Source organism: Myotis lucifugus, unplaced genomic scaffold (assembly GCF_000147115.1).
Source record: "Myotis lucifugus unplaced genomic scaffold, Myoluc2.0 scaffold_151, whole genome shotgun sequence".
In the NCBI taxonomy this organism is placed as follows: Eukaryota; Metazoa; Chordata; class Mammalia; order Chiroptera; family Vespertilionidae; genus Myotis; species Myotis lucifugus.
The window spans coordinates 2,223,760-2,234,385 of record NW_005871199.1 but is presented as its reverse complement, the minus strand read 5'-3'; the positions used below and the strand labels follow the sequence as shown (position 1 = coordinate 2,234,385).

At 48.6% G+C, this 10,626-nt stretch overlaps 1 protein-coding gene across 10 annotated transcripts in view; it reads right to left on the bottom strand.

Annotated features, from left to right (window-relative positions):
• TUFT1 (tuftelin 1) overlaps window positions 1-9,788 on the bottom strand; it is a 27,951-nt gene extending 18,163 nt beyond the window's left edge. For 7 of the 10 annotated variants that reach the window (XM_006095280.3, XM_023759228.1, XM_023759230.1 and 4 more), the window contains exon 1: window positions 9,671-9,788. In XM_006095280.3, coding sequence (XP_006095342.1) covers window positions 9,671-9,730 — 60 coding nt within the window. In that variant the 5' untranslated portion in view covers window positions 9,731-9,788. The remainder of the gene's footprint in view (window positions 1-9,670) is intronic. The other 3 variants (XM_014461343.2, XM_014461344.2, XM_006095281.3) reach the window with 2 other exon arrangements.
• Between the last annotated feature and the right edge of the window lie 838 nt (window positions 9,789-10,626).

The following is a 10,626-nucleotide window of genomic DNA, read 5'->3' as shown; positions in this document are numbered from 1 at the left end:
TGGCCCTCGAGTCAAAAAGTTTGCCCACCCCTGGCCAGACCCTACACTCTAACTTTCCCAAACTTCCCTAATCCAGTTGTAGAAAGGCGTCCAATCCAAAGCTCTCCTTCTCTTGGTCAGTCTTCTAATGCAGCACACGCTCCCACCTCCCCAGGGGTGCAGGCATTGTTTTCTCCTCCTGGGTCACCCTCCCTTCTCTCGCCTCCCTGAAACATTCCCACTCAGCCTCCATAGCTTAGCCTGGTATCCTTTCTCTGAAGGTCCTACCCCAGCACTCCTCAGTCAGGGCCTGCTCCCTGCACACTACACATCCCACGCTGTTCACACTGACCCACCTCGTTCCTTCGTTAACTACGTATCCAATCATCTCCCCCAATAAAATCCTAAGCTCCTTGACAACAAGGAGAGCTTATTTTTAGCACAATGCCTGGCTAGAGTCTACTTGAAAAATGTGTTCCAGGTGAGAAAGTCAGAGTGCCCAGCTCAGAGAAGTGGTATAAAATACTGGGGAAAGCAGGCACTAAGAGGAGGGGGGCGTAAAGGGGAGAAATGAGCAAGGGCTAAGAAAGGCAACTCCGAGAAGAAATAGAAGTGACTAATGGATATGTATAAGATGCTCCACCTTACTAGTAATCAAGAAACTGCAAGTCAAAACACCAGTGCTACCAACTTACAGATTTAGGAAGTATCAAAATAAGGCATGTAGAAGTATGCTCACAGCAGCATTGCTGGCAATGGCAGAACACTGGAAGCAACCCAGATGGTCCACTGATAAGCAAATGCATGAATCAACTCTGGTATATTAATACAATGTGATTCAGCTGTGGAAATAAATGGACTACAGCTACCTCCGTCGACATGAATGAATTTCAAAATTAATTTTAAGTGAAAAAGTGAGCTATAGAATATAAATGAGCAACAAAAATGTATTTGTGCAGCACTCCTATCCTATATAATAAAAAGGTAATATGCTAATTAGACTGGACGTCCTTCCAGATGAAGCCAGGGCTACGAGTGCTGAGGCAGAGGCTGCAGCGGCAGCCGAGCCCCTTGCAGGAATTTCGTGCATCCAGCCTCTAGTAATTCAATATATAAAAAAAGAGAGGAGGGACAGTTCCAAACCTGGAGTCAGAGGTGAGGTCTGAGTCCAACTGACAGCTATTCATCCTTTAGCAAATCACTTTCTTTCTCTGGGCCTCAGTTTCCTATCTGCAAAATGGGAATGATAATACCTACCCTGCCTTTAGGCAGGTCGGGACATGTGCAGACACAGTGTGAAAGTGCTTTGCAAACCATAAATCACAGCCTTACTTTCCCAAGGAGCTCTGGAAAGACTGCAAGGGAGGAGGGCGGGGGGGTGGGGGAGGTGAGAGTGAGACAAACTGTCTAAATGGAGCCAGGGAATAAATCTAGGGTTCTCTCTGGCACCTCATCCTCCAAAATCAGAGAACCCAGTCAGCAAGGGCACAGACCTCACCACACAACCCCAACCCAGAGTCCAGGGGGGAAACCCGGCCCCTCTGTGCTTGGTGCCCCTGGTTGTTTTCTGGAGCTGGAGTGACCTCAGGGCTTTTAGTGCGCTCCCTCCGGGGACTTTAGGAAAGCCCCCCAGTGTCCAGCAGGGTGGTCCCCACTGGGGATTCTCTGAAGGGCAGGATACAAAGTGGAGCATTCTTCTCCAGGGGAAAAAGGATCAGAGCTAATCACAAGGTAAGCAGCCTCTAACCTCATAAACAGTCTTGGGGAGAGGCCCAGCCAGCACCTTCAAATTACAGGCGGCCTCTCACTCTGTTCAAACACATCTCCAGCTGTGACTCACTCCTCGGAGCGGGGAGGGAGGGAGGGGGTAAACACATAGCTGAGGGGTTAGAGATCCAGACGCTGGGCGATAAACAGGGAGGCCCCAGAGGTTCTCACATCTCAGACTTATGTGAACGGGGAAAGATCTATGGGAAAAATCTAGGTTTCACCCAACCCCACTCCCTAGGCTTCTAGGGGGGCCATGTGGACTGAGGGGTGGGTGAGGGTCAAGGGTCTTTCTAAGAGGAAATAAGGGAAGTGCAGACTGCCCCTGAGCTGGAAATCAGCGTCCTTAATTCACCTTCACCCTGTAACCCGCTACTCCACTGCGTTGTCCCTCAATCATCCCCTCTTCCACCCAAATGTATGTGTTCTCTCAAATTACTGCAGTAACAGCCACCTCAGTTGTCCCGCTCTGAGAAATGGGAATAGCCAGCCTCTTGAAACACTGGCTTCCAAGAGGCAGGGTGAGGAAAGCCCCCCCTTAAACCAAAGAAGAGGACCAGATGCCTGTTGGGGGTCTATCCCCTCTCTGCTGAGACTTCCAGCCCAGTCAGTCTGCAGGTGTCAGGTGTCCTTGGTCCTGCCTTCTGCAGAGCCCTCTGGGCCAGACATGGCCCTTTATTGAGTCTGACACAAAGAATCATTCCCACTCCTCCCCACAGATCAGCCAACAAAGCAGGTGTTTGCTTTCTGTCTGGCTACCTGCCCAATACCATGGGCTGGAAAACCTCTATTCAGAGGCCTAACGGGGTGCCTGGGAGGTGGAATGAGAAAAAGGGACTTAGGATGGGCAGCCCATCTCATCGCCTGGAGCCCTGGCGCGGGAAAAGCTGGGGCCTAGCAGGGAGAGGGCACACATAGAGGAGGGTGGGCTCCCAGGCTCTCAGCTCTGAAGGACACACCCTTTTGCTGAGCCGGTCTCTCTCCAGGAAACCTGCCTACGTGCCCAGCCAATGTAGGTGAAGGGGTGGTCCCTCAGTGCCCCCTCCCCTCAAAGGGCTGGCACCAGTGACCCTGCCCGCTTTAGTCTCTGACTACCTTGTTTGTGATTTTTTTCCCTTTTGTGACCCCCATTTCCTTTTTCTTCCTTCATCTCCCCATTCCAATCCTACCCTGTATTCTCCTCTTCCTGTCCCTGCTGTGGCCACGCTTAAATCTGGGCCACGAGCCTCCCTGGCACATACCCATTTCTCCAACTAAACCTCCCCACCCCAGGAAACAAAGGTATTTCACAAGACTCTGTCTAACCCAAAGAGGCATATACCAGAATTACCAGCAGCAGGGAAGCTCGTCCCACCTGCTCTGAGCACACGTGCCTGGAACCGAAACCATCTGGGCGCACACACACCCACCCTGGAGAAATATGGGCCAACGTTGGTGCCAAATGCGTGGTGGTTGAGTAAGCCTCCTCTTCCAGATCCTCTGGCAGAGGATTCCCCAAATTCCTGGTTGACCTGGACACCTCAGCTGTAATGCTCCTGAAAGTTAAGACTCTGGCAATGAATGAAGGAGATGAAATGGTGTGAGGAGGAATTTATGGCTTGAGCTTGGGGCAGGTGTCATCATGAGTGGAAGGAAGAGCCAGTCACCAAACTTGAAAGGTGCCTCTGCCCAGGAGTTTCTTCCCCACCCAGATGTCACACAGCCAGGGCTTCCATCATTTTAGAACTCATTCATTCATTTGGAGTAAGCATCAATGACTCCCAATGAATCCTACTTTAAAATGCAAATATTCTGACCCAGCAATTCCACTCCTAGGTATTTCTTTCCAAGAGAAATGAAAACAAAGGTCAACACAAAAACGTGTCAACAAATGTTTATGGCAGTATATATACAGGCAGTCCTTGGGTTAGGTCGGACTCGACGTACATCGTTTCGTGGTTACGTTGCCATCTCTCATTTACAGTATTTATTTTTTAAAAAGTTCCATCATTTCGACGTATGTACATATGTGCTTTGTTTTTTATTATTTATTTACCACAAGTAAAGGTGAGGAATTATCTTTCTTTTAAATTTCTTGTGCTGTTTCACTTCATTACTGCTGTGTATGTGCTCCATGTGAGTGACGTAGGTGCTTATGTAGGTGGGTTCCGACTTACAACAAAAATCACGTTAAGTCACGCCGTAGGAACAGATCTCCGATATAACCTGAGGACCTACTGTGTGTGGCGTGTATATATATATATTTTAGAGGCCCAGTGCACAAAATTTGTGCACAGGTAGGGTCCCTACGCCTGGCCGGCTATCAGGGCCTATCAGGGCCTTCTGACTGCCAGCCGGGGCCTCTCTTCCCTGGCTGCCGGCCAGGGCCTACCTTCATTCCGCGCCGCCCCCTTGTGGTCAGCGTACATCATAGCGAGCGATCAGTCTCCAGTCAAACTCCCGGGAGGACAATTTATATATTAGGCTTTCTTATTTTTTTTTCCTTAAAATATATATATTTTATTGATTTTTTTTACAGAGAGGAAGGGAGAGGGATAGAGAGTTAGAAACATCGATGAGAGAGAAACATCGATCAGCTGCCTCCTGCACACCTCCTACTGGGGATGTGCCCGCAGCCAAGGTACATGCCCTTGACTGGAATCGAACCTGGGACCCTTCAGTCCACAGGCCAACGTTCTATCCACTGAGCCAAACCGGTTAGGGCAGGCTTTTTTATATATATAGATTTTTTTTTAAAGAGTGGAGCTCAACCAGCCAGTGTTGCTTAGTGGTTGAACACTGACCCATGAAGCAAGAGGTCACAGCTCCATTTCCAGTCAGGGCACATGCCGGGTTGCAGGCTTGATCCCCAGTAGGGGGTGTGAAGCCAATCAAAGTTCCTCTCTCATCATTGTTTCTACCTCTCTATCGCCCTCCCTTCCCCTCTCTCTAAAACAATCAATAAAAACATTTTAAAAAAAAGAAAAGAATGGGGCTCAGGAAAGACTTGGTATTAGACAAATTCAGCTTTCTGAGGTCCTAAAGGAATGACACCTATTCCAGGGTAAAGACAAAGGTGCAGCAGATGAAAAAAATTCCAAATTCACCAGGGCATCGAGAGTACCTCTCTGACCAAGACTAATCAAGATACAAAATGAGAGAGGATGAAAAACGTGCACATATCTAAGGAAGGGTAACACTGACAGATTATTTAAAGGGAATCACCTGATCCAAGAGCCCATCACGGGACACCAGCTGCCCTGCCCATGGAGAAGGAAAGGGGCCCAGAGGGGGATGCCAAAATGTGAACCTTGACCATCACTCTGTCTAAGCCAGTCCAGGCTGAGCTGGGACTAGCAAAGGTCACTCAGGTCTTCACCCCGGGTCTACCTACAGGCCCTTCTTATCTTCAGGTGTCTCCTTCCTCCACTGGCAGAGGAATGGGAAAAGGAACAAATAAGAACAAACATAATGAGAAGGAGCAAACACTGACGGACCAGACAGCTCCTCTATGCCTTGGCCAGGTCTCTGGGGAGGCACAACAGTCTAGTCTAAGCCGGAAAGTAGCAAATGGAAAATAAAGCTAATATCTGAGCATGTACCATGTGCCAGGCACTGTGGCTTCCTATGCATCACCTTATTTAATCCTTACAACCTTATGGGAAGGGTGCAATTATTATCCCTGTTTTACAGATGAGGAAAATGAGACTGAAGAGATTAAGTAATTTACCAAAGTGATCTTGAGCAAAATAAATACTGAACCTCTGGTAGCCCACTAGGGCAGACTCCCAAAGCAGGCTCTTCACCAAATGCTATTAACAGAAATCACAAAAATCATAGTTTAGCCAAAAACTGTGATGTAATTGCATTAAGAGAATGGGAGAAGAAAAAGAGAGGGTGTAAGGGGTGGGAGTATAAATTTTCCTGTAATTCCCACAGCAGGTAATCAATAGATGTCTAAAACTAACAGATCAAAAAGCATCACTATAAACATTATTTAGAAACATGGGGTAAACACCAGACAAAAGAGTTAAAAGAGTTGAAAGTGGCTACTTCCATGGAGAGGACTTGAGGTAGGGAACTAGTTGCTATATTTCTTTTTGTTGTTAATCCTCACTCCAGGGATTTTTTTTTTTAGTGGAAGGAAGAGGGAGAGAGGGGAAGACGAAGAGAGGGAGAGAAAGAGAAAGGGAAAGAGAAACATCGATGTAAGAGAGACACGTGGACTGGGGCTGGTGCGTGCCCTTGACCAGGAATCGAACCTGTGATCCCTTTGGTTGGCAGTCCTATGAGCCAAACCACTGAGCCAAACCAGCCAGGGCCTTGCTATTTTCTTTTAAAAGCCTTTTGCTATTATTAGATCTTTTAAAAATCATGCATATTTTTTCCTTTGAAAAAAGTTTTTATTTTTTTTAAGATTTTTTAAAATTTATTTTTAGCGAGAGGGGAAGGGAGAGGGAAAGAGAGAAACATCAGCTGCCTCCTGCATGCCCCCTAGGGGGATCAAGCTGGCAACCTGGGCATGTGCCCTGGCCAGGAGGGACTCGAACCGAAACCTTTGGTTGCATGGAATGACGTCCAACCAGGGCTGAAAAATTATTTTAAAAGAAAAAGAAAGAAAATCAGAGATATGCCAACCATATCTAATGCAGTGAACACTTGCTGCTTTTGCCACACAACTCCCATCTTCCACTGGTAGAAGCACTTGGGTTTTGCTTTGGAGAACCTCCCTCCTGCCAATCAAGGATGGGCCTGTCATCAAGGAACCCCCTGCCCTAGCCAAGGAGGTCATGGGGCCAATGGCATCCTCTTCCTGGAATCTTGAGCAGAATGGCAAAAATACCTAAAACAGCTGGAACCAATCCACCTAGTAGTAACCCCTCCATTAGTTCCTTCCACCTACATAGGCCCCGGACTCCCTTGGTTCAGACTTTTTAAGCTTCCCCTTATATTTTTTGAGTTACCCCTTTCCTTCTAATAAATCCCTTTCCTGCTTAAGTTAGGTGGAGTCACTCTGTTGCTTATAACCAAAGAAACTTAATGGGAATATCTAATGTTTGAGGTTGATTTGTGCTTTTATTTGCCAATGTAACTTACTACAGTTGTTTACAAACTTTTGACCTAAAAAATACATTTTACATCACAATCCAATACACACACACACACACACACACACACACACACAATATGTATACATATATATAACTGAAACAAAAGTTTTGCCAAAAATGTCTATCCTAACACGCTGAGAGTCTTCCTTCTATTTCCTTTTTTTAAGACTATTTTTTTAGAGCAGTTTTCAAACAAAATCAATGGGAAGGTACAAAGATTTCCCATATACCTCCTGCCCCCATACACGCATAGACCTCCCTATTATCAACATCATTCACCAGAATGGTACCTTTTTAAAAAAAAAACAAAACAAGGATGAACCTACATTGACACATCATAACCACCCAAAGCTGATATTTCACCTTAGGGTTCACTTTAATGAAGTGGAGGGTGTTATGGATTCTGTAGGTTTGGACAAAAGTATAAGGATACATATCCATCATTATATCATACAGAGTATTTTCACTGCCCTAAAAAATCATCTGTGCTCTAACCATTAATCACCCTCTTCTCCCCCCCAAAAAACTCCTGGAAACTACTGATCATTTTTATTGTCTCCATAGTTTTGTCTTTGCCATAATGTCATATAGTTGGAATCAATTTCTTTTCTAATACTGGTACTAACCCACAAAGTTGATTTCAGACCTACTAACAGTTATGATCTGCAGTTTGAAACACATTGGCTCCTTGTATCGGCTGCTTCTACCTCCAACAATTAAATACAGCCCAGAGAGCATATGAGCCATATTTCCATGCCCATGTGCGGCGCACTAAGGCACATGGCCTGGTTGGTGGGAAACTGCCAAGAGAGTCCCAGGGTCCTGACTCTCACCAGGACACACCAATTGGTTAAACTGTCTACACTGCTGACATCAGAAGAAACATCTGTTCATTTACTTACTCATGTGCTCGTGCACTGAGCACTCACTCAATGGTGTGCATATCTGACAGTTCCTAGGGACTATTCAGAGCCATAAATTCTATCTGCAGGCTCGCTCAGAGGAGAGGAATCCAGGACGAAGCCTGTGCCATGATGGAGTGAATGTTTATCACCCCCTCCTCCTGCTTAAGAGCTCAGGAATGTCTCCAAGATCAGATCTAGGCAATGATTATTTCATTCCCAGCTTTGAAGTAAATAACTCTCAACTCCAACCTAGAAAGAAGGAATAAAAGTGATTTTCTGTCTCCCCTTGCTCTAGAGGTCTCTGGTTAGCTTCAAACTGCGGTTAGAATTCCTTGTTCATGATTTTCCTACCAACTTTCTGCCCTACTGGACAAGCAGCAAAACATCAAGAGATGGAAGAGGGTGTCAGTTCATTCTCAACACTGCCAATGCCTTAATCTTAAGACCTTTCTGGATCTATTCTAGAGCAAGCAGAGCGAAGCACAAACACCCCTCCCCTTTATTTTCCTCATACCCATGGTGCTGCCTCAACCATACCAAAACAGTGAGCAGGAGCATGGTGTAGGACTTGGTGCTGAGACACAATAGGAAATGGATTTTTTCCGTCTCTGCAGCACCCCATAGCTGGGGAGTGGCAGGCTACAGAGACTAGGGATGGAGGGGCTGGGGGTGGGGGACAGACTGGGGTTCAGCAGCAGCAAGATCTGTTTTGTAAGGTGGCAGAAACGGAGAGGGACTGTGAACAGCGATCATCTCTACCCTAGCTTAAAATGAGCAACTATTCCGTAAATATTCTTTGAAGAAGAGCCAATCCGGGTGCAGCTGGGTTAGCTACCTCAGGGGCTTGCTGGGACAGGAAGAGGGGAAGGGAATCAGATCCAGAGTGCAGGGTGGGGGGAGGGAGGGATACAAACTCCCCATCAGGTTGGCTCCCATTTCACTCTCACCCACAATAGCTTGGAAATCGGTGAAATAGTACACACCTATTCCGGATTAAGTTCCCCAGCAGAGTCTAGAAACCTTCAGCCACAAGTTACCTTCCTCTGCCTCTCGGAGGGGAAAAACCATATGGTCAGCTGGGGCAGGGAGAGGCCAGGGAGCCAGGGAGTGAGGGGAGCAGGGCGGATCGGTTAGCCTTGGAGAACTCCCTTCTCTCCCCCACCCTCAGTCTGTGCAGAAACCCTCGCGTAAGCCCCTTCCCTTGCCTTCTCACCCCAGGTTCCGGCACCTTCTCGCCCTTAGGCTGGGATGCTGGAGAAGGAAGCAAAACCAATAAACCGCCCCAGGAAGCTATCGGTTGGCCGATAGGGGGAAGGGAGCAGGAGAGCTGCAAGGGGGAAGAAGAAATCCTAGCAGAGAGGTGACCCCCAGGCGGACAGTGCTACCCCTGCTAGCGGAGCGTTCCCGGCCTATCTCAGCGAACCTGGAATCCTACGTGACCACCCTCCAGTCTAAGCCCCAGAATTTCACTCTCTACCCTTGGTTACTGATCACCCAAAGCACCGAAAAGTTCTTGGAAGGGCCGCTGAAGTCACTAGGATCCACAGAAAAGCCTAACCCAAGCCCAAAGGAGCACAGGGGTCTCGTCCCTGGATCTCATTCTCCTACAACCCGATCTACCGCCGACAGGACGCCTGAGTAGCGCGCACGGGAGACCCGCGCCGAGTCACTGGCAGGAGCCGCAGTGTCCTCCCCAAGGGCAGGACCTCCCGGAGTCCTCGAGCCTCAGAAGAGTCTCCATCCCGCGACTTCCCCAGAATCCCCTGCCCGCCGCGGGGCGGGAGAAAAGAGAAACGCGGCCAGGAGCTGACCGAGCACCGAGCGCGGCCCCAAGGTGATGTCAGCGAACTCGCCGCGGGGCGCGAGAGCGGCGGAATTGGAAGCCAAATGTACCCGAGCTGAGGAGACGGTGAGGCCTCTTTTTCTTACCGCGGTCTGCTCCTCCGGGTGCACGTCCACCAGGGAACACCAGCCCCGCGTCCCGTTCATCTTCTCCCTGCGGGGGGGGGCGCCGCACCCAGCCGGCAGCACTGCGGTCCGGTTCTTACTGGGCGGTATAGGCGCGTCGGGGGCGGGGCCTGGCGACAGGACACGCCCCGAAGGCGTCGTTCGCCAACGAGTGGGCGAAAGAGCGAGGTGGGCGTGGCTTAGAGGTTTCAGGGCACGCCCATCAGCGCTAGCTCTGACTGACGTTAAAGGTGGGGTTTGGGCGCTACCAGGAGCTATTTAACTCAAGTTTTGTCTAACACGTGTGGTTGTATCTCAATCATTCTTCCTTAGTTTTGCTGTCTCCTCCTTTCAACTCGAAGACCAGTGTTGGTAAGAGATAACCACCCTGCCTGCCCCTAGACAATGAATTTTTAAAAAGCTTCCTGACATTCTCCTCTCTCTACTTATAGGCCAGCCTGTAGGCTTTGTGAAGCTGAGCAAATTTCCTCCACCATAGAAATGCAAGCATCAAGGGCCAGCTCATTCAGACTGGCCTAAGCCAGTCTGGCAGGTGCCCTTCCCTGGCAGGACGCCCAGGCCAAAGTCAAAGCCAGCTTGGCTCTGGGTGGGGCTTGTTTTGCAGTAGCTATTATACCAAAGCTGCCCTTATATGGTTGGGAGAGGTGGGACGTGTCCTTAAAAGGAATTTGTATTCTTAAGAAAGGATGAGCCTCAATTTCTCCAGTGGCATTTGCTCCCCAAACCCAGGTTAGCATCTTAAGGGTCTGAAAGAGAGCATGGCCAAGCAAGACCTTGGAGCCTCTTCCCAGCCCAGTTGCTCTCTGCAGGTGGCTGCTCCACTGGGCTATGGTCCACATGGAAGTAGGCAGGAGAAGGTCTGACCCACTCTTGACTGGACAGTGCTTGGTGAACAGCTAGCTCCCTCTTCAAGGCAA